At 38.1% G+C, this 24,166-nt stretch overlaps 1 protein-coding gene across 4 annotated transcripts in view; it reads right to left on the bottom strand.

The window, feature by feature from the left end:
• The window catches only part of CTTNBP2 (cortactin binding protein 2), a 150,932-nt gene that overhangs the window by 62,108 nt on the left and 64,658 nt on the right, over positions 1-24,166 (bottom strand). For 2 of the 4 annotated variants that reach the window (XM_032401711.1, XM_032401709.1), the window contains exons 4-7: positions 11,854-13,498; positions 5,703-5,906; positions 3,977-4,076; positions 1,079-1,229 (exon numbers count right to left, since the gene is read on the bottom strand). In XM_032401711.1, the coding sequence (XP_032257602.1) occupies positions 1,079-1,229; positions 3,977-4,076; positions 5,703-5,906; positions 11,854-13,498 (2,100 nt within the window). Of the gene's footprint in view, positions 1-1,078; positions 1,230-3,976; positions 4,077-5,702; positions 5,907-7,424; positions 7,465-11,853; positions 13,499-24,166 lie in introns of those variants that run through there. The other 2 variants (XM_032401710.1, XM_032401712.1) reach the window with 2 other exon arrangements.

The following is a 24,166-nucleotide window of genomic DNA, read 5'->3' as shown; positions in this document are numbered from 1 at the left end:
TCACACAGCTTTGTGAAGGCATGGTTTGAGCCTCAAAGCTTTGATTTCAGAGCCTGAAATCCCTCAGCCATTATGCGATAATTTTATGTCATTGTTACTACCACTACCGAAACAGGTGATACTTCTGCAGCTCTTTTATAAAATATACATTTCGAAAATATATCCAGAATTGGATCATTTCCCACCATTTCTACCCCTCAACCTTGATCCAGACCACTATTGCTTCTTCCCTGGATTAAAACAACAGGATTCCTATGGGTCTCCCTTGCAGCTACTCTGCCCCACCTACAGTTTATTCTCAAACCTGCAGCCAAAGGGACTCATAAAAATGAGTCAGTTCATGTCTTTGCTCTCTTCAAAACCATCCATCCAAAGGCCTTATTCCAAGTGCTTGCCATGGCCCAGAAGGCCTTTTGTGGCTGGCCGCTGGCCACACTGGCCTGCCTGAGGTTCAGAGGGTACCACCGCTCTCCCACCCCCGGCCTGGCACACTGCTCCCCGTGTCTCTTCATGGCCCACACCCTTGCTTCTTTCAGGTCTTGACCCAACTGTCACATTTTCAATGAAGACTTTTCCCACCAACTGAAGGAACCCCCCACCCCAGGCACTCTGATCTTCGAAACATCCAGCTACTATCTGTTTACTTACTTGTCTATGGTCACCCCTCCCGTCCCATGAGGAAATAAGATCCATGAGGACAGAACTGTTTGGTTTGCTACTGTCTCTCCTGTCCCGAGGACAGCTGGTGCTCAGGCAATATTTGTCGAATGATGAAAAACTTATACTTCCATTATCTCCCCTGATTCGGAAAATAGCCAGGACACAGGTACTCGTTTTTCTGTTTTACAGATGAATAATTTGAGGTTCAGAGGACAAAGGACTGGTTAGGCTAACAAAGCTTTTCATTAGCAGACACTTTAACAGAAGTCAGAGGTCAGACACTGTCCATATTTGATACCCTAAAAGCAAAAAAGCAAATCAAAGCAACCTCTATTTTAATATATTTTGTTTTTCTGGCTACAGAGTTAGCAGACTGGGGAAATTACAGGACAAAATCCCCCCAAAAACTGGTACTCACTCTGGTTTTTACACTTCGGTCAGTTCCGGCTTCCAGTAAGTGTTTGATACACTCCTTATTTCCATTTTTACAAGCCAGGTATAGAGGTGTCTGTCCTTCATCAGCAGCATGATTAATGTTGGCATTGTATGCAATTAATAATTCTACACACCTAAACACAAGATTGTGATTAATCACAATAAAACTGGTTTGATTTCTGAAGCACCTGACCCAGATATTAAATATAGGAAATAATGCTAAAGCAATTCTGTATCTTTCTACATCCATTGTTTTTACTTATATATGTATCAATTACTGGGGGTCTTATATGGATACTGTTTTGTAGCAAGGCTAAAAGATATACTTTAATCACAAATTTAATTACTCCTATGAAAATTTAAAGTAGCCAGGTTGATCAAGTGCTAAAACTTGGTTTTGACATTTTTCTGTAACCAATTTGTAAACGTGGAATCCTTGCAATATATTTAACTAATTGGGATGAATGGTTGAACTGTGGTTGACATATATATTATTTGTGGTTCAAAATAGCTTAAACCTTGAAAAAGGACTGCTGAGTCATTTTGAGATTTTCACTTGAGAAAATAATTATAAATAGCTCAGACAGCAGGGCACCATGTGCCTCCACTATAAAAGGCAGCAGGGAGGCAGAGCAGAGGGCTGCCTTGGGGAGAACAGACAGCAGAGGCTATCCCGTCTCCTAAAGGGGGGCTATTTACAAGGAAAAAGACGGCTAAGCAGAAATTCATTGCTCTGAGAATCAAGGAGGAAAAAAATGAGGTAAATTCAAGACTTTGTGGCATTTGTGCAAAGCGTTTTATAATCACATGCAAATAAATGGAGAAAAGCGGGCTAAATCATAATCAAATTAAGAAGCAATTTACATCATCTTCATTTTTTTTTTTTTTTTTTACTTCAGATTTATGCCTTTTTTCCCCTGGGCTTTTCTTGAAAACATTTGGTATATATCTATTTAAAAAATGAGTTATATATTGATATGTGTTTTTATCTCATGTACATTTAAATTAATCAACCCCCAGGGTTCTTCCTTTTGGCAAAGCTATCCACGCCTACACTCCTGACGCTCTTAGACTTCCCAAGTAAGTGGCACTACAGATTGCTGGGTGACAATAAATGTAAAAGCATAGGCCTGAAGAAGAAATCCCTTCTGGAGGATTCAGGACACATGCACAAAGTAACAGCAAAACCAGTATCTATGGTCCTCAACAACTCACGAAGTGTGCATCAGACATGCAGAAAAAAATAACGTATACTTTAAAGATGCATTTTGGGTATTTAAAACTTACACATATAATTAATAACATTAGTGTGAACCTTAAAACCTATATTACAGGAATTATGAAATATGTTAAGGAACATTTCTATCAGATAGCTAATATTAACAAGTCAGGACACGATAGATGTTGGCGAGGATGCAGAGAAAGGGGAACCCTCCTACACTACTGGTGGGAATGCAAGCTGGTGCAGCCACTCTGGAAAACAGTATGGAGGTTCCTCAAAAAGTTGAAAATAGAGCTACCCTATGTCCCAGAAATTGCACTAGGGATTTACCCTAAAGATACAAATGTAGTGATCTGAAGGGGCACCTGCACCCCAATGTTTATAGCAGCAATGTCCACAATAGCCAAACTATGGAAAGAGCCCAGATGCCCATCGACAGATGAATGGATAAAGAAGATGTGGTGTATATATATACAACGGAATACTACTCAGCCATTAAAAAAAAAAAAAATGAAATCTTGCCATTTGCAATGATGTGGATGGAACTAGAGGGTATTATGCTAACAAAATAAGTCAACCAGAGAAAGACAATTATCATGTGATCTCACTCATATGTGGAATTTAAGAAACAAACAGAGGATCATAGGGGAAGGGAGGGAAACATAAAACAAGAAGAAATCAGAGAGGTGAGACAAATCATAAGAGACTCATTTAATCATAGGAAACAAACAGAGTTACTGGAGGGGATGGGGGTGGGGGGATGGGGTAACTGGGTGATGGGCAGTAAGGAGGGCACATGATGTAATGAGCACTGGGTGTTATATAAGACTGACGAATCACTGAACTGTACATCTGAAACTAATAATACATTATATGTTAATTAACTGAATTTAAATTTTAAAAAAACTTAAAAAAAAATTTCTATCAGGATAGTTAGATAAAAAGTTGGAAAACAGCTTGCATTCCCCACAGGACATTTCAGCACAGGCAGAGAAAGCAGCCTAGTGACATTCTATTTTATTAAAAATTTTAAAAAGCCATGTCTATATTCAACAGACTTGGTAGGCTACTGAAGAAATCACTGCTAAACTTACACATATTTCAGTTGGTAGGTTCTTTTGGGTTTGTGCTCTAATTACATTTAGTATGAAAAGTTTCTGCTTCAATTTTTTTTAAATGACAAAACAAGGTGAATATATTGGGATTTAATACTGAATAAATTGCCACTCAGAAGTTAAGATTATTGTAATTAATATAATTCTAGGATTTATTTTTAATGCCATCACAAGTGAAAAACCTTTTTTGCATTGGGGTTGTGGTAAACAGTGAATGACAGTCTTTAACAGTGTATGTATCACTGCATGTATGTTGATAGACTATAAATCGATTTTCTTCTTCAGAAGTAAGTTCATTCATGTCAGGTTGACACACAACATATTTCTCTTCTTTACTTCCCTCATATACAACTATTTACCTTTAAATAAGAAGAGCACATTTAAGATCCTACTTTGCATTTAAATCTTCAAATATATTTAGTGAACTTATTTGCCAGTGGATTTTAAGCACTAGTTTACACATTCAGAACTGAAATATGTGTGCAAATTATAGAGAGACTCTTTTCATAGAGGGGGAGAAAGAAGAATTCAGAGCATCACTTACTTGAAATGTCCCTGAGCAGCTGCAGCACACAAGGGTGTGAAGCCATTTTTATCAGCAGCATTGACTTGGGCTTCTGCATTCAGCAGCAATCTCACACAGTCTATGGATTTTAATAGAAAGCCATTTAAATTCCCCTTTTAGAGTTATGGTGAGCCAAATTCTAAACAAGCTCTATATAGATGCTAAACCCAAAGGACCTCTCCCGTGCACAGTCCACCTGACAATTCTAGCATGGTAGATATGAGACTCCACAGGCTATTTTACAGAGAAAGCAGCCTCTTTTCCAGAAGATGCTAATGCCCCAGACTCACCAACTAAGTAAGACATGATATTTATGTGTGTGTGTGTGTTGCTTTGGGAAGAGTTGCTGATGAGAGAAAGGATTGTTATGTGTCAGAAAATATTTTACCAGATTTTTCCACCAGTCTATCCCAGAAAATAATGTTATTGGATAGAGAACTAAATCTACTTACCAAATTGAAATACCATTCTTTGTATTTAAATAGTTAAATTCTTACTTTGTGAAAATTAACCTTTAAAACACTTCTGTGTGATGGTCATCCTACACGTAGCAGTGTGTGAGGTAAACCCACATAAAGTCACCTGACTCTGACATAAATATCATCTAGGACTCGTGTTCCTCATGGTATTTACTAGATTTAATATCTCTACATTAAAGAAAATTCCCACAGGGCTTCTGAAGTAAAGAATCCGAAGGTACTTTTAAAATCATGAGCTATCTTCTTAGCTCACTAGATTCTTCCAGTTAGTCCACTTGAACACAGTGAAGCTCTGAAAACCTCTGTGAATTACTCAACAATCATGCAGCTTATATGAGCAATGCTATTTGATTTTGGATTTGCAGTCAAATTATCTTTTTCTGCACTACCATACGTTTTAGTAAATTTGACCACAAGACTTGCATTTTAAGAAACAAGAATAATTCCCAGACTTCACCAATATATCATTTATAGCTGTACAACTCCTCAGTTCTCTTAAAAAAAAAATCCAAATAACTATAAATTGTTCCAACGATAGAACAGTTTCAGACCCATGACCTTCTAGAACTACTAAAACTTGCCCTCACAGTAGCATGTGTTAAGACCTGTCACTTTGAGTTTCACACACAGGTATTCTAACAGACAAATTAAGCTATTTTGTCCTGACTAAAGTGATCACAGATGGGAGGCTTTATTCTAAAATGTGCTTCACAGTACTAGACCCCAAATTTTGACATATACCATACATTTCATTGTGCATAAAACAAAGATCACTTTTTGCTAGCTGCAATAAAATCTTACATTAAAAAAAAAAAGATTTTTATTTATTTGAGAGAGAGAGGGTAAGCGAGCGAGCATGGGGGGAGGGGCAGAGGGAGAGGGGAGAGAGAGAATCTAGAGCAGACTCTGCGCTGACCGTGGAGCCCAAGGGGGGGAGGGGGGTCGATCTCACGACCCTGAGATCATGACCTGAGCCGAAATCAAGAGTCAGTTGCTCAACTGACTGAGACACCCAGGTGCCCCTAAAATCTTACATTTTTACAAAACTACAATTTGGATTTTTTTTTTAATATTTACAAAATCTTCAAATCAAGTAAAAAAAAAATTTATCCACTACTACCTGTAAGACAAAATCAAAACCAAAAGAACCTTTTGCTCATAGCAATGGTTACCAGTGCTTTTGACTCTCCATCCTTTTGCAAGAGGTAAGATCTCACCATCTTTACCTGTATGTCCATTCTTAGCAGCAGAATACAAGGCAGAATGGCCATCTTCACAGGAGTAATTAATGTCCAGTCCTTCTTCATTAAGCAGCATTGATAATAAAGTGACATTTCCCTGGGCAGCAGCTTGCTGAAGAAGGGTGGGCCTGCCAGCCAGGGGGGCAGGACCACCACTCATTAGCAAAGGGGTTAGGGAGGGTGACCAGCCTGTGGGTTAAAGTGACCCTAGTTAGAGAGTAGGAGCAAGGACAAGAGACAGATATTACCCACTTGTTTCTGAATTACACACACACACAGACATATGAATAGGTATCCTTAGAGGATTATGTGGTTTCTAACATTATCAATCTGTTAATATTTACTTAGCACAAATCTGTACTGTTATTTCAATCTCGTATCTGCTAATTAAATTAACATACACAGTGACATATTATTTTTAGTTGTCAGTCTTACACAGATAAATGTTAAAGTGGTGATTGGTTTTAGGAAACTAAGATGGCTGTCTCATTTTAAAAGTTCAAATTCCACTTCAGGGCTTCAAAACAATTTGAATTTTAAAATTATGTATAGATTTCCTCAATTTCAATATCAATCTGAAAAGTGAACTGACATCTTTAGGTACAGAAATAATTGTAAGAAATAGAGATTTATTTTTTCAACCATGTTTCCAAGGTACTTAACTAAAAATTTTACACAGACCATTAAGACAGACCAAATATTGCCAAGAAATCTATTTACATTCCTTGAATTCCCTTATTTGGGGAAAAAAAAAATGGAGGGAGCCAAGTGCTATTCAGTACCAAGAGCTAATAGAAGCACAACATATATAATTGAATCTAGAATACTGTCTACCAGCACGAGTAATGCAAGACACGATTCTGAAGACTTTATCACCTGGCCATCTTTACAACTTGTATACCAGAAACTTTTAACCAGCCAACAAAACAGGACACTCTACCATAGAGTTTTAACAAGAATCATAAGAGTTATCATAGTTAGATATTTCTCATCAGTATTTAGCAGCTTTAGAAGAGAATCTGTTAAGTGTGTGAAGTCGGCTGCATATAGCATGGAAAATTTTCTGAATTCTTCCTTGGTCAAAAGGCTGTAAAAACAGTAAAGTAAAAATGTTTATTTAATGTGATATATAGGTATTTTATGTGTTTTAGATACAATTAACTTTCAGAATAAGTCATTGTACTTTCTTCCTTTTGAAGCCCCAAATACCTCAAAGTAATGTCTGGTGTATATAGAGGGGCCTATGTGCACATATTCACTTTTCATGGTACGCTTTCTACATAAACCCAGTAACATTCTCTGTAGTCGGACACAATTGATGGATCTTTTATGTCTCCTCCACCTTGGTATAAGGATAATATTCTACGTATATGGGTATTACATTAATAAGCAATAAATTTGTATAATTGAGACTTGAATTATTTTAATAAATATTAAAATCAAAGGATTTCTTGGTATTTTAAAAGTACTTTGTGAAAAGAAGTTTATACAAATAAAACAAGACTGTTTATTAAAAGCTGGATATTACGCCTTCATAATTAGTTATTTGGGTCCATGAACAATTTATCGTTTTTACCCTGTTAGACTGCAATGACATACAAAATTCAAATGCTCATAAAATTAAATATTTATCTAAACTTTATGATATTTTCCCATTGATATTCATTAGCTCTTCTTACAAAAGTAGTATTTTTACTTCATACTTACAAGAAGGCTCCTCTCTGGTACATTTTACCTTTTGTATTTTCTTAAAAACAAACAAAAAAAACAAGCCCACAAAAATTAAATCAGTACTTATTAGAAATGGATGATAAACAGAGAAATTATAAACACCAAGGTATGATACCTTGACTGCAAAGCAAACACAAAGGTAACATGAAGGCATTGCAAGGTGGTCCTCTGTGGAATAGAAGGGAGTGTGGCTCACAAGGCAGTGAGCTTCTCTCCTTGAGCTCCCGGTGCGCTCTCTCCCCACCCTTCCCCCTCCCTCCCTCTCCTCTCACTGTCCTTCCTGCTAACCCCACCTCCTCTAGCTCATCCAAGCTGTCTTGGTTATTGATATCCTGTCAAGAATATCAACACTTAAATATCAAATGGTTTGCTCTTCTTTTGGATTTTATTTTCATTTTTTTTTTCCAATGCAATTCTAGGCTTTGGGGGACAATTTAAATACAGATATATTTTTAACTGCCTTCTGTGGAATCTTGGGATATAGTATCCTGGGAAACTCTATTTTTAATGCTAAGCTATCTGAAAGAGAAAATATTTATTCAAAAATTTTCTCAATCTTTAGACCACTGAAGAGTCAGTTTTCTGTCATACAAAACAACAGAGGAATATACATGAAATTTTTTTGTATTTTCTGAGAGGTGTGAAATATATTTTTAAAATCTTTTACAAGAGAACAATGCTTTATAAATACCAAGTATTCTTAAAGCTTAAATAAATTTTTTTATCCCCACACTCATTTCCAATTGCTTAAGTTATTTTAATGAATCCTTTTATCAATATGGGAAAAATAAAACTTTACCATGAGACTTTATTGTTCATTTGAAATTCCCAACAATGATAAAAACAGTAATGACAGAACAGACCTTCGTCATACAGCTACTTTAATGAGGTTAGAAAAAGGTCATTCAGCTTCGCAGTGTCATATGCAAACATTAGTAAAGGTGAGCATCTTGCAGAACATGCGGTGGGTGACGAAGGGAACAGAGAGAACGTGCAGTGCGAGAGGGAAGAGAGGTTGAGAACAGCTTCTGGCATCAGCTTCAGAGTGTGGAGAAGGTTAATGTCATAGCTCAGGTCAATCTCATTTTTAGACTTCAAGCCAATCATACATGGAGGATCACTTTTAAAAGATCTATGTTTAAGGAAAAATGTCTGAACCAAATTAAATAAAATGTACCAAAGCACCCCCCCCCCCAAAAAAAACCCCAAACCAAAACCAAACCAGAAACAAATTTCCAAGGGTATGAAAACTCAGCTGCCTGAGGTGATTTCTGGTTTAGGCTTCTGTTCATTAACAGTTAAAATGTGTTCATTGGACAAGTTCAGGAAGAACAAGAAATTTTAATTCATTTAGATTTTAAAATGCTACTTAAAAATTTAACATTTGGCCATAAAAACTGCTAATAGAGTGATTTACAACATAATTCATTAAAATGGTATCTTCTGTCAATGCAATTCTCCTCAGGAGTGCTTTAGCTTAATCATAATTGTTTGTCACAGATATAAATTGATATAGAAACTCAGAATTTTAGAGTTTTAAAGATATGGGATCTAGTGGTTCTCCAAGAAGGGAGAGGTAGTGTACTGCTGTTTGAAAAATTCAAAAGACAAGTTTAATAAATCTTTCTGGACTGAAACTATGATTTTTTTTTTTTTTTTTTTTGGTTCAATGATTTCATTTTTAGATGAAAAAGCTAATGGCTCAGAGCAAACAGGCTCTTTAGGGTGACACTAGAAAGAGGCAGAAGTGGACTAACCCTGTCTTCTTAGACTCAGTCCAGAGCTCTTTTCCTCACTGAATTTGGAACAGACATCTATCTACCAAGGATTTGGCAGATGTGCTCTGTCCTCATGCCCTGCGCTTATCAACCACAACTGCATTAGTGGCTATTTAGCAGATTAATAACCTTCAATGAGCTTATGATCGGGAGAGGCACAAGTTCACCCAGGCACAGACAGGTTAAGAAGCAAGATGGAGGGAGCTCCGGTGCTTCCTGGCTGCAATGGGCATGGTGGCAAACATAGGGGCAATCCAAATGAAAAGCAGTTGAAATCCTGCATCTCATTTGGAAAAGTTAGGCTGGCCTACAACCATGGTTGATTTAATCACCCCTCCTACATAACTGTAATAACTTTTTTATTCCCCAGACTAGATGCTCAGGAAAAGCTTGCTGAATGACTACTCCTCCCTATAACCAAGTGACTTAGAAACTTATCATCCCACCAAGGGTAATCTGGGACTTCCAAGATGATTTTGGCCAAACTGCAAAATCAGAGAAGAGAAAATGAGGAACGACTTTCACCTGTCTTCAGTGGCTGCTACTTCTTTGGTCCCACTGTTTATCCTCTTTTGCTCTCTAGATACAAGCAAAGGGCATTTTTCAGAAGGATTATAGCTCCTTTATCCAAAATTCCACTCTATCCTAGCTAGGTCAATCTGGCAAATATATAATAGACTAGGAAATCTCTTGTCTTTCAAGTTTAAGATCCTGCTGACAAAATGTTTCTCGGTTATGGATGCTGATTTTAAAACTTTTCCACTGAAACCAAGACACTGAAGCTGAACCTTGGAGCACAGCAACGACTGAGGCAATAATTGGCAAAGCATCAAAGTCCAAAGCAAGGATGGCTTTGTAGTTTTTAAAAACTGACAAAATTTATATATCCCAGGAAGTGTTTTCCCATTTTATAGCTTGCACATTTATGTCAACAGCATCGCCATGGCTCCCAACAGTTTTGGAACCCGTGCTTGAGACTGCCTTAAGACCTTATAGTACGCTTTCTGATTCTCCTGAATGGTAGCAAAAGTTCCTCCTTTGAGCATGGATTTAGCTCTGGAAAACAGCTACCATCATTTTAGGCCATGAGAAAGGCTGTCCAGCTCAGTAATATCATTTTGAATAAAAAATATGGACTGCTGAATGCCTGTAAAGACATCACAAAGTAATAACAGCGAGGTCAATCCTAAAGCAAATGTTTTACAAGCAACAATATCAATGAAGCAAGAATATCACCTCTATTTACTCATCACTCATGCTGCTCTAAGTGCAATACCAAGCTCTTTGAACGTTAGGATAGTTAATCCTAATAGCCACCCTACCCCATGAGTAGCATAAGCTCCGTATTAAGAATAGGAAAACTTGCTCAGTCCAAGAAAAATCACCAAACACACAGCCATAAATTGCAGAGCCTAGATTCCAGCACAGATCTGACTGACATCAAAGTCCATGCTGTTTCCAATTCCCAATTATGCACCAAAATACAAATAGCAGCCTCTCAATGAGCATAATTTCCAGGAGACAGCTTATAATTAGATAAGTAAGTCCTGGCATATTGCTCTCGTTACCTGACAATTAGCAAGAACGGTGCTATTTTCCTCATTCTCACTCCCCACACCCTGAGTTTTAAATATAACACTACTCAAAACTTCACTTAATTCTTAAAGTTCCCTCCCGTTAGAACCAATGGTCTCTGGTAGCCATTAAGATCCCATGGTAAGAGAGACCTCTGTCAAGTTTCAACAGAACTTTGACACTAACATTATTTTAGAGCCACATTTACTCAGTGAAGAACTAATCCAATCATGTCAATAAAAAGCAATGCTTTCTCTAGCACTGTAAAACAAAAGGGAAAAATCCAGTTCTTTATTAACTCCTTTGTTTAAGAGTCCCCTACTTCATAAACCACATCTGCAATGAAAACCTTCTCCACTATAGCCTACATGTGATGCTATCCATCAGTGCTCAAGTATTGGAAGACAACAGCTCGGAACAGAATAAACAGCTTTTGAAATAAACTAAACTTAGAACAGAGAATTAAAATGTATGTACTCTATTTTTGAGGTTAAAAAGAATACCAAACCACTATTAAAACCTAGAACATATCAATTACAGAGCAAATCTAATCAATTTGATAATCCGAGGTAGACTATAGTGTTAATAACCACTTGAACGACTCTTTAACATTATCTCCAAAGGGATAGAATTGAACACAGATTGTCTGTTGACGACCCCCTAATATATGAAACCTTTTGAGATAAATATTTAAAAAGAAGGAACAATCTTTCTTCCCATGGAAATGCTTTAGTGTCTCTAAATTAATGGTCTCCATGAGCTCCAAACCACTACTTTCAGGTTATTTTAAAAGAAGAAAGCACTTAGCATCAAGATACCACAATTCATATAGCAAGATGAATCACCATACCCTGGAGCCTTTAAAGAAAAATACAAAAAAAAAAAAGAAAAGAGAGAGAGAGAGAGAGAGAGAGGAAAGAAATAGGAAAAGAAAACAAAAACAAAAACGTATTAAATTTAAAAAAAGTTTCAACGCAATGTGAAGGAAATTAAGGCAAGTGAGGAGACAGGCCACATTCTTAAAAAAGGGTATAATATTTCAATCCCTTTACCTGATGCTGTTACCAGGAGGCTGTCTGAGGCACCTGTTCTACAGGATGAGGCACTAACAGGGTTTATGGAAGAGCAAAAGGCAATGGTGGTGGGAATGACAAGGGAACTTTCTGAACATGCAGGTTGGTTCAGTCCAGGGGTTTCAGCAGGCCAGGCACCCACCTGAGACGTGGCCAGGGCTGAAACGGCACAGCCTGCCGGTGCCACAGTTAAATCTATGGATGGTTTTGGTGGCAGCTGAGGGGAAGATGATTTAGGGAGATTCTCCTCATTTATTACCCTGTTCCCTTGTGGCAAAGTGGAAGGAGGCGAAGCCATAGTTTTGTTATCACCTTTGGCCCCTGCGTTGGAGGCCCTGCTGCTATCCATAATAACCTTGAGTTGGGGGTGTGGTGGAGAAGGAGTTTGGGAGAGCCCTGGCTTTTTTGGAGGGATAGGAGGAGGGTTTCCTCTGTCAACTCGTGCTACACCAGGAGTCTTTAAACTGGTCCGACTGACGGGAGGGCAGGTGCCAACGTCCCCCGTAGGGGGTACCCCAGGCCTTGAGGGTGCTCCTGCTTGAGGGCTTGTAAATCTTGACAGTGCTTGGGTCACAGTATTCCGAGCTAGTTGTTTGGCCACTAGGTTGTCACGACTTGTCGGAGAGACATCTCTGGATGGAGGACTTTGGGTAGTATTTCCATTTTGGTCTGGGTCATTAGCATTGCCCTGAAATCGAAATCTAGCTGCTTGGATTCGTGGGTTTAGACCTGGATGCAAAGCTGCATTGGCACACGGTGAGTGTAAACTGTGCGTAGGTGGTGCTTGTGAGTAGCTCTGGGGAGCTATGCCTGGCGTTTGCATGGTGGGAGGGGCAGTGCTGTTGGGAAGTGGGGTGGTGCTACTTGGCGAGCCAGCGCTCGGTCCGTTCTCCTCAACTCTGTTTGCACTTGGAGGTGGGACAGTAGGCAGAGAGGAGCCAGTCAAGTCACCGTGGGAAGCCTGCCTGTCGGTACCTGGTCTGCCCAGTGCGGCACTGGTGCACACATTTCCTTTTGTGTTTGCAGAAACTAGGGGGCTCCCTGCGGGGGGCTTCACAGGCACGGTCAAAGGCAACTTCTTCACGTGGTCAGTGCTTTCTATCGGTAGGTCTGTCTGGCAAGCAACAGACCTTGTCACAGGTCCTTCTGTTCCCACAGATATGGAGACCAAACGCCTATCTTTCGTCTTTCGGGGGAGAGAGAGGCTTGGTTTGCTGTCATTTCCCCTTTTCAGTTGCTCAATCATTTTCTTCATCTTATCTATCTCCTCTTTGAGGTCAGTGGTGTGCGCTTCTTCTCGGTGCAGTTTAGCACGGAGCTGTTCCCGTTCGGTGTCAAACTCAGAGAGTTGTTTCTCCATCTGAGCTTCCATTTCTGTGCTCCTTTGTTTCTCAGTGGAGAGCTCCTCTTCTAATGCACTCGTCTTTTTCTTTTCCTCCTCCAGTTTGGCCATCACGTCTTCTAGCTTCTGGGCCTCCTCTAGGACTTTGCCCGAGAGCTGTTTGCACTCCTTGACCAGCATCAGGACCACGTGCTTGTTCTTGCCACGCTCTTCCTCCAGGCGGGCCTCCAGCTGCTTGTGCTCCTGCTCAAGGGCTTGCAGCTGAAGCTTCTCCGTCTCCAGCTGAAAGAAATTCACAGGACAGCCCTGAGTAACATGCGGAGAACCTTTCAGCCAAAGAAGTGCTTCTTGCGAGATTTTTATTAGTTGTGTAACAGCTATGTGATTTGGGTTAGCTGAAGGGCCACGTTTCTAAAATGTGTTGTGATATGAAAGATAATATTTTAGATACTCATTAAATGAGAAAATAGATGTAAATGGTTTAATGAAAACCATCTAAGTCACAGCAATAGAGAATTTTTAAAAATCTATTAAACTATAGAAAAAGAACAGTAACCTGATACTTCAGATCACAACACAGAGTTCAGAAAGTTCTGTTTTGTAAAAATAGAACTCTGTAAGAAAACTGATGTTCTTTTTTTTTTTTTTTTAAAGGTTTAGTGCCTTAAGCTTATTAACGAATCTTTGAGGTACAGTATAAAGAAAAGTGAAAACAGAGGACTTCAGTTAAATTCTAAGTTTCTACATTTGCTAATTGTGTTGCTTAACTTTTAACTTCAAGCTTCTTATGATGGGTTGTTGTAGAAATCATACAAAATCATATCTGAACGTTCTTTGAAAACTATAAGAACTAAAGAAATATTTTACTAGAACTATGATCAGTATCAGCGAACCCAAAGTCCAAGCTCATCTCCTCCAATCCTACTTCTCACTGAGCTCCCACTACATTGGCCTCCCTGGTTCCTGCACATTGTCCTTCCTCAGGGTCTTTGGCTTTCCTGTTCTCTCTGCCCACAATTCCACCACACACCTTCATGCAGGGCTCCTGGGCTAAGCAGTTCGTGCACCACACAAGGATGACCAGCTGGAGTGGTGAGTGGGAGCCCCAATCTAGCCCTGTCCACTCACCCAGTGTCTGCCCAGGCATGGGGCTTCATCTGCCCATAAAGAGGGGCATCTGTCTGCTCACCAAGCCACAGGCTGTTAGGGTTCATGCTTCCCAAAGAAACATTTTTCTAGTTGATCAGTGTAGAGGAGCTTTTTAAAAAACCTCTGTATCTCCAGGTGGGGTTTTCGAATATGCACAAAAGCACCCAAAGCACAGAAGTCTGACTTCTTCAGTTCCTCCAGGCCTCTGCTCAACTGGCCCCTTCACCGCGAGGCCTCCTTCTCACTGCCCTGCCGAAAACAGTGGTCCCTCCCCACCCCTGTACTCGTCACCCTTTGCTTAGCACCTACCTGCCCCCACCGGAATGTAACTCCCCGAGGGCAGGGACTAGACCTTCTTTGCTGCTGTTCCCAAGAACACAGTGGTGTTTAATTGTTGACTGGATGAATGAAATTAACATAGTTCACAGAAACAACCAACTTCTGCACACTGAGGGCCTTTCTGGGTACACAGGTCTTACAGCCTCCAAAATGCACGACTTTCCCATGTTTATACAGGTTTCCCACTTCTTTCCAGAGGAGCACCTACTGCCTGCCATGAGGTGCTCATGAAGGACAGATCCCCAAGCTGGGCTGCAGCAGTCAGCTAGGTCCACATGCCCCACCTTCCCAACTAGAGAAGCATTCCTCTCGTAGTCCATACAAGGGCCTTATGATTCATAAAGGTTAAAGTAGATCTACCTGATGAAGACACAGAGAGGACTCCCCCCACTGACCACCACCCCAAATGTTAAATATAAATATACTCTCATGAGATCCAGTAATTATTTAAGTCAGTTTTTAGTCATCAGAGAGGAAGGAGATGCTCACATGATCCATCAGTTGTGAGAATGTGCTCCTGTTCCTCACCCCGCTGAGAAAATCCATTACTTTCACAGTCACGGAACCAAAAGGAGAGAATGGCTCATTAGAGTCAGAGATATTATTCATTTACTCTAGGATGCTTCCTGCCTTGAAAAAGTTGAATGGTATTGCATGGGTCCTATAAATAAGTGATCAGGAATACGGATAATTCCCCAAGAATAATTAGTGACAACTGTTTATACACATACTATTCTACTATATGCAATTTTAGGGGTGACTTCATAAATAGATTAGGTAAGATGTGGGGAACAATAGTGCTGTCATATACTATATTTATATGCATATTTTATTAATCTGATGCCTCACAGAAAATTTGACTTCTAAATAGTCAAAACACATTTAACTCTTCTAAATGCATCAAATAATAAGTTTCTGTAGAAGGCATACACGAAGTTAGGACTATTAAGAAAATTTTAAATATTGTATTCACCGCTGCCCCAAATTCTTATAGCAATGTTGGAAAAAGCGAAACTGGGTCAATTTTCAGCTTATTTTAAAAATATGAGTTCCATAATTTACCTTGGAAGCCGGAAAAAAAAAAAAAAAAAGATGTTCTGGAGAACTTTAAGGGCTATCTTCATTTTACACAACTAACTAGACGCCAAATGAGTGATCTCTCTGATGTCATCTAGTGAATCAGTGTCAGCATACCTGGAACTCTGGGTTCCACTTGTCTCAAGCTTTTCTCACCACATCATACATCTTGCCCACACTATTTCTTCACTAGGGGTCATCACACTTTATTTTTAAAATGATAACTTACATCTCACACTTGAGAATCAAATCGAAGAAAGACTTCTAACAGGAGATCAACTCAACAAATCTCACATATTTATACAGAAAACTATACTACTATAAAAGCACCCATAATTCTTTTGCATCTTTCTTCTTCCATCACTCTGACCTTGTAAGTCCTATCTCAGACGAACACATGTCTTTTTAAATCTTACCACAGATAGTGGAGCACAAAGTAAGCCACATAACCAATGCACCTGCAAACACAAGGCTCCAGACTCCATTAAGTTCTGAGCACCAGTCATTAATCACTCTGCCTTTGTTTAGCCTCCTCTACCATTTACACTTCAGGGAATATTTAAACTTCTGCCACTCTCCCCCCAAAACATCACCCAATGGCCACTCAACTAACTCTCAGTCTACCCTAATAGACTCTTTTATGAAGAAAATTGACTCCCTCTACATCCTGTCTCCTCCCTTAAGCATATTTTTTTAAATAACCACACCAATCTCTACTTCCCTCCCTTCACTCTAAGGGAGAAAGATTTCCATATGTTCAAGGTCAGACGTTCTTCAACAATTAACTTCACACTCTCCTTTCACCTGAGACTTGCTCCATCAGTTATCACACTGCTCTTTATAAATAATAAAGATCCCCCTCTGTACCAGCTCTTTGCAATCAGTTTATATTTCATACTTAAAAATATTTTTTTATATTCAAAAAAATCCCATGGCCATTCTGGCCCAGAGACAAAATCTTTGTGCTTGCAAGAGTAAGAGATGTAGTACCAAGGTCTGATCCCAAACTTCTTAGCTGTGTGACCTTGGTAAATTCTCTCTATAGTTCAGTTCTATTTGGTTCCCTTATCTGCACAATAGAGCAATAATTCTTATTACTTTATAAGATTAAATGAGGCAATGCATATAAAGCATGTATCATTGTGCCTGGCATTAAAAATATATTGTTTTCAATTCATAATATAATACCTATTTGTGCTATTTAAAAGTATGTCACTTTTGCAGTGTTTTTCCTCTGAAAATACATTTATAAGCAAACTATGATCTACAGAATTGACCATATTTAATATATAAATGGATTTTTAATAAGTTAGATAGCAGTTATAATACAATTATAAAGTATATCAGAGACCCCCAACAAAGAAAAGAATCAGAGACTATGGCCTCTGCCACAGACCTAATGGATAAGGATATAAGCAAGATGTCAGAGATAGACTTCAGAGTAGCAATTATAAAGTCGATATCTAGGCTTGAGAAAAATATTAGCGACAATATAGAATCTCTAAGGGCAGATATAAGAACTAATCAGGCCGAACTTAAAAATGCTATGACTGAGATGCAGTCTAAACTGGATACCCTGACAGCCAGGGTAAAATGAGGCAGAAGAACTAATTAGTGAGCTAGAAGATTAGATGATAGAAAAGAAGGAAGCCGAGGAGGCCTGGGATAAACACCTAAAAGCCCAAGAGATCACACTGAGAGAGATTAATGATGCCATGAAACATTCCAATGTCAGAATTATTGGGATCCCTGAGGGGGTAGAGAGAGAGAGAGGACTAGAAGATATATTTGAGCAAATTGTAGCTGAGAACTATCCTAATCTGTGGAGGGAAACAAGCATTTGTGTCCAAGAGGCAGAGAAGACCCCTCCCAAGATCAATGAGAACAGACCAATACCCCGACATATAATAGTAAAACTTGCAAATCTTAGAACCAAGGAAGCAAACCTGAAAGCAGCTAGGGGGAAGAGACTTCTTACGTACAGCTGGAGGAACATCAGAATAACGTCAGATCTGTCCACAGAGACCTGGCAAGCCAGAAAGGCCTGGCAAGACATATTCAGGGTACTAAATGAGAAGAACATGCAGCCAAGGATACTTTATCCAGCCAGGCTGTCATTCAGAATGGATGGAGACAAGGAGTTTCCAGGACTGGGAGAAACTGAAAGAATATGTGACCACCAAGCCGGCCCTGCAAGAAATATTAAGGGGGATTCTATAAAAGAAGAAAGACCCCAAGAGTAATATAGACCAGAAATTTACAGAGACAATCTATAGAAACAGGGACTTCACAGGCAACATGATGGCACTAAAATCATATCTTTCATAGTCACAACATGAATGGCCTAAATGCTCCCATGAAATGGCACAGGGTTGCAGACTGGATAAAAAGACAGGACCCATCCATATGCTGTCTGCAAGAGACTCATTCTGAACCTAAAGATAAATCCAGACTGAAAGTGAGGGGATGGAGAACCATTTTTCATGCCAACTGACCTGAAAAGAAAGCTGGGGCAGCAATTCTCATATCAGACAAATTAGATTTTAAGCTAAAGACTGTAGTAAGAGATGCAGAGAGACACTATATCATACTTAAAGGGTCTATCCAACGAGAAGATCTAACAATTGTAAATATCTATGCCTCCAACATGGGAGCAGCCAACTACATAAGCCAACTGTTAACCAAAATAAAGAATCATATTGATAATAATACTTTAATAGTAGGAGACCTCAACAGTCCACTCTCAGCAACAGACAGATCATCTAAGCAGAAGATCAACAAAGAAGCACGAGCTTTGAATGACACATTGGACCAGATGGACTTCATACATACATACAGAACATTCCACCCTAAAACAAAGTACATCAGAGAAAGTTTCACTGCCAATAATGGTGAAATAACTTTTATTAGACTATCTCTTCTGCAGATAAAAATTACAACTCTTAGAAAAAATACTTTTTTTTTTTTGAAAAAAATTCTTAAAAAAATAACTATTTGAAGGCTTTGGAGAATAGTAAGTGGTAAGATAGAAGAGGAGTACACCCTCCATTTAGAGGAGCCAACAGAACTGGATGCAACTTGCCCTTGTACAGCTTTTCAAGTGAGGGCAATTCCCCATCCTGGCAGCACCGGCTACAGGAGCTCAAGCCCAAAGTACTCCCTATACTGGCTCAAGGAGTCAAAAATGGAACTAGGGCTTCCACCAGAACCCTTGGTTGATGCTTGAATTACACATTCACGGGGGAGACACCACCTTGAATGACAGAGGTGGTTGCTGAATGACTGAGAGAACCAAGCAAATATTTCAGCTATTGCCAGCTATGAGGAGACAGTTTGGAGTCTGAATATAACCAAGTTAAATGCTTACTAGAACAAAATACACTCCTGAGAAGATAACAGAATCCTCAATGTCTGCATCATATTATTCATGATATATGATATATAAAAAAATAGTAGACATGCAAAGTAATTTTTTTTTTTAAAGTGATCCACTGTCAAGAGAAATATTTTGACTCAAGAAATGGGACCCAAGATGATCCATATTGTAATTAGCAGACTGAGGACTTAAAGCAGCCATTTTCAAAGAAAATATCATCACAATGGCTGAACAAAGGAGGATCTTGACATAGAAATGGAAACTAGAAAAAAAAGAACCAAATGGAAACTCTAGAACTAAAAAGTATTAATCTAAAATGAAAACCAAAAAACAAAAAAAACCTCACTGAATAGGCTTAATAGCAGATTTGAGAGAGCAGAAGAGAAAGGACAGTGAATTTGAAAAAAGAACAAAAGAAAGTATCCAATTTAAGGAATATTAAAAAAATGATTGAAAAAAGTTAATAGCACCTCAGGGACATGTAGGACAATATAAAGTGGTGTAAAGTCTACATAACGAGTTCAAAATGGAGAGAGAATGGGGAAGAAAAATATATTTTTAAAAAATGGCCAAAAAATTCATAAATTTGGTAAAAAAGAAAACAAATCTAGGAAGCTCAGCAATCCTAAAGCAGAATAAATATATATATTACAAAAAAAATCATACCTAAGTACATCATACTAAAACTGCTAAAAACAAGGATAAGAAATAATCTTGAAAGCAGCCAAAGGAAAAAAAGAGACATTATAAACACAGAAACTATAATATAAATGATGGCTGAATTATTATCTCTATTTGGAACAGAATATCCCAAGACTATAGAAGATACAGTCTTTTAGATGCACTTGCTGAGCTATTAAAAACCACCAACAATTTACAGAAGACTCAGAAGACTAAAATCTTACAGAATATCTTCTCTGACAACAGAATTAAATTATATATAAATCACAGTAAGATATTAAGAATACCCAAAATTCAAAAATAAGACAACATACTTCTAAGAAGAAATCACAAAGGAATTTAGAATACATTTCATGCTGAATGAAAATAAAAACGCAACATATGAAAATCTGTGGGATGCAGTGAAAGAAGAGAATTTAAAACATCTAAAGCAGAGGATAGAGAGAAATTTCTATCTTTAATTGCATATATTAGAAGAGTTGTCTCAAATCAGTCTCACCTTAAGAAGCTCAAAAAAGTTAGGCAAATTGTAAAGGAAAGAAATAACAAAGGTAATAAATCAATGAAATAGGAGACAAATACTAGAGAAATTAACAAAGCCAAACATTTTTCATCTAAAAGATCAGTAAGACTGTTAAACATTTAGAAAAAAACCGACTGAGTAATATAGAAAATACAAATCATAAATAATAGGAATAAAAGAGGGTTTATAACTTAGTGTCAATAAATTCAACAAATCAAATTCCTCTGAAACACACAACTTTCAGGATATAAAGTGGCATTGAAAATTGGAATAGGGGTGCCTGGATGGCTCAGTCAGTTAAGTGTCTGCCTTCGGCTCAGGTCACGATCCCAGGGTCCCAGGATCGAGCCCTGCCCCATCAGGAAAGGGGGTGGGGGCATCCCTGCTCTGTGGGGAGCCTGCTTTTCCCTCTCCCTCTGCCAATCCCCCTTCTTGTGCTCCCCCTCTCTGTCAAATACATAAATAAAATCTTAAAAAAAAAAAAAAAAGAAAAAGAAAATTGGAATGGCCTTATATATTTTAAGGAAATTGAATCTACAAATAAAAACTTGTCCCCGAAGAAAATTTTTAGCTCATATGGCTTTACCTGTGATGTCTACTAAACATTAAAGAAAGAAATAGTGCCAAACTTATATATACCCTTTCAGAAAATAGAAAAGCAAATGTTCCAACTCACTTTATGATCCCAGAATTACCTTCCAAATCAAAACTAGTCAAGTATTTTTCTTAATTTACAGAAAAAACGATCACTCATGAATACAGATGCAAACCTCCTAGCAAAATAGAGGCAAACTAAATCCAGCAATATATTAAAAAGATTAATAAAAGGTGCAAGTTGTTTCAGTATTTGAAAATAAGTATAATTCATCACCTTAAAAGACTTAAGAGGAAAACCATCACCACACCAACAGATGCAGATAAACCATTCTACAAAATGCAAAACCCATTCATGATAAAAAAAACAAAACAAAACAAAACAAAAAAACCCCTCTCAACATGGAATAAAACCTCAGTGACAAAAAGGGCATCTATAAAGAAGCACAGCTAACATCATACGTAATGGTGAAACAGTCTTTCTTCCCTGAGAAAAGGAGAAAGCACTGAAGTCTTCTGCCGCTACTGTCACTAGAACCTTCTGGAGGTTCTTGTCAGTGCAATGATGGGCACCGGGGGTGGGGGTGTGTGTAGGGAGAACAAGGCAGGCAGGCAGGCAGACAGGCAGGCAACTTAGAAAGGAAGCAGTAAGATGGGTTCTATTCACAGATGATATATTTACCTACAAAATCATATGTAATATACAAAACAACTGCTAAAACTAATAAGCAAGTTTAGCAAGATCACAGGATACAATGTCAACATACAAAAATAATTTCAGTACCTGTATATTAGCAATAAATATTTGGAAAAACAATAGCATCAAAAACATAAAATACTTAGTAGACCCAGCAAAAGGCATTTAAGACCACTACACTGAAAACGATAAAACATTGTTAAAAGAAATTATCAAAAACTAAAAAATGCACAAATATGCTATGATAATGAATTGGAAGACTCAATCTCATTCATATCCATTCTCAACAAATTAGTCTACAGATTCAATAAAATTTCAATCCCTGCAAACTTTTGGAAAAACCAACAAACTGATTTCAAATTTGTATGAAAATAGGCAAAACAATTTTGATAAAGAAAAACAAAGTTGATCTTTCACCACCTAACTTATTTCACTTAGCGTAATACCCTCTAGATCCTTCCATGTGTACCATATGATTTCACTTACATGTGGGGATTTTAAAAAAATAAATGAAGAAACAAAAAACAGAAACAAATGCATAAATACAAAGAACAAATTGATGGTTACCTGAGGTGGAGGTGGTGGGAGTATGGGTGAAATAGGTGAAGGGGATTAAGAGGTACAAACTTCCAGTTAACTAGGTCACAGAAATGAGAAGTACAGCAGAGGGAACACAGTCAATAATACTGTAATAATACTGTACGGTGACAGAGAGTAGCTACACTTACCATGGTGAGCACTGCATCATGAACAGAACTGTCCAATCACAATGTTGAACACTTGAAACTAATATAACATTGTATGTCAACTATACTTAAGTATTAAAAAATTAAAAAAAAATTGAGAGACTTACAGTTCCTACATTTAAGGCTTAATATTTAACTACAGTCATCATTTACCTGAAGTTCTGGTATACAGATAAGACCAATTCATGATGAAAATACTCAGAAGACTGTTCAGTGGTTGCTTGGATTGGGGAAGGAACTTACGGGGAAAGTATTCCAGGAAATTTTCTCTGGTGATGGAAATATTTTCTACCTTATAAGAGGTACAGATTCCACAAGTATATGCATTTTTTAAACTCATCAATTTGTATACTTAAGATGAATACTTTTACTTCATGTAAATGTATCCTTAAAGAGCTGTAAACAATAGTGAATTCCAGGTTTGTATATTTGCTTTCTATCGAGCTATGGATTAGCAATTCTGAAACTACTCTGCGTGTTCTAGGCTCGAGTAAATGAGCAAATAAATTGAAGTATAATGGGAGCCAGGTTTCTCACTATTGGAGAAGTTAGTTTTAAATAGAGAAAGGACAAGAACATACTCTATGGCTTTGGTTTAGAATCAGAGGTGTCAATATCAGTATGAATTCACGGTTTGATAATAGAGAAACATATAAATAAAATATATGTGTGTTTATAAAAATATATTTGATTATGGTAAATATACATAATTTCCTAGCTCTAGATTTGTTTCTAAACACTGCTTTCCATTAAAAGGGAAATCAGTGGTCCTGGGAGTAATAGCTAATTCCAGAGGTTGGGATAGGAAAAAGATGAGATGAGCTGGGAATAGCTTGCTGCAAGAAAATAAGGAAGTACTTGAAGAATGATGGAAACATATCAAAAGGAGTCAGCTTAAAAGGGCTCTCACTGGCTCAATATGGGACAGTTTTGAGCAGGGACCTAGGGGCTGTAGACCTAATGAGTTGGGTAGAGACAGCCCCCAACTCAACCACATTTTACTACAATTATAAAGGAATCATTGCCTCCTATATACATAGATTATGGAGTTCTGGTTGACTTTGTTATATTATTGTCCAGTTTGTAAATACTCACAACCATTTTTAAGTAGTGGCCAAATTCCCTGAAGGGGAATTCTGCATGAGCAGTATCACCAAACCCTTTTGCAAAAAGCAGTGGACTGTGTGGAAGAGCTTAGAAGAATTAAGACAGCTTCATTGGTAGTGAGAAAGTGGGTGGTTGCTCCAAGAATAGCACCCAGACTGGAAACCATGAATGAAGAAGCACCAAACAACTGTTTTTACAGAATGAAAGGGAAAACTATGTAGGTGGGAGCAGAGCAGCAATGCAAAGGCAATTAGTTCTAATTCAAAGTGGAAAATAGAGAGAAAAGCAATTATGGTCAATTGTAAAATGAGAAAGCAGAGTGCCTGTCTGTCACAACCATAAAATACTTCTATGACATTTAACTATATTCCTCATTGCTCCCCCAAATCATTCAATACTCAGTGCATCCTGTTCCCTTCTCCACCTGGTCACCTCCACCCATCTGCCCAATCCTGGTCAACAAATATCTAACAATGAGATACATTAAAATATTTTTTTCTTTATAGGGGCTATAGCTAGCATCATGCTCTGCAGTTCTCATCTGACCCTTCCTCTTCATCTAGAGTTTCAAGAGAGGGAGGACAAGACATGGATCAAGTGAACTACCCTCTCTTCTAAATCTCTGCTCAGAGCCGCAGTTTCCAGTTCCCCTCTTAATAAT

The sequence above is a fragment of the Phoca vitulina genome, unplaced genomic scaffold (assembly GCF_004348235.1).
Source record: "Phoca vitulina isolate PV1807 unplaced genomic scaffold, GSC_HSeal_1.0 scaffold4, whole genome shotgun sequence".
Lineage (NCBI taxonomy): Eukaryota > Metazoa > Chordata > Mammalia > Carnivora > Phocidae > Phoca > Phoca vitulina.
The sequence above is the reverse complement of the archived record's forward strand: the minus strand, read 5'-3'. Positions and strand labels throughout refer to the sequence as shown.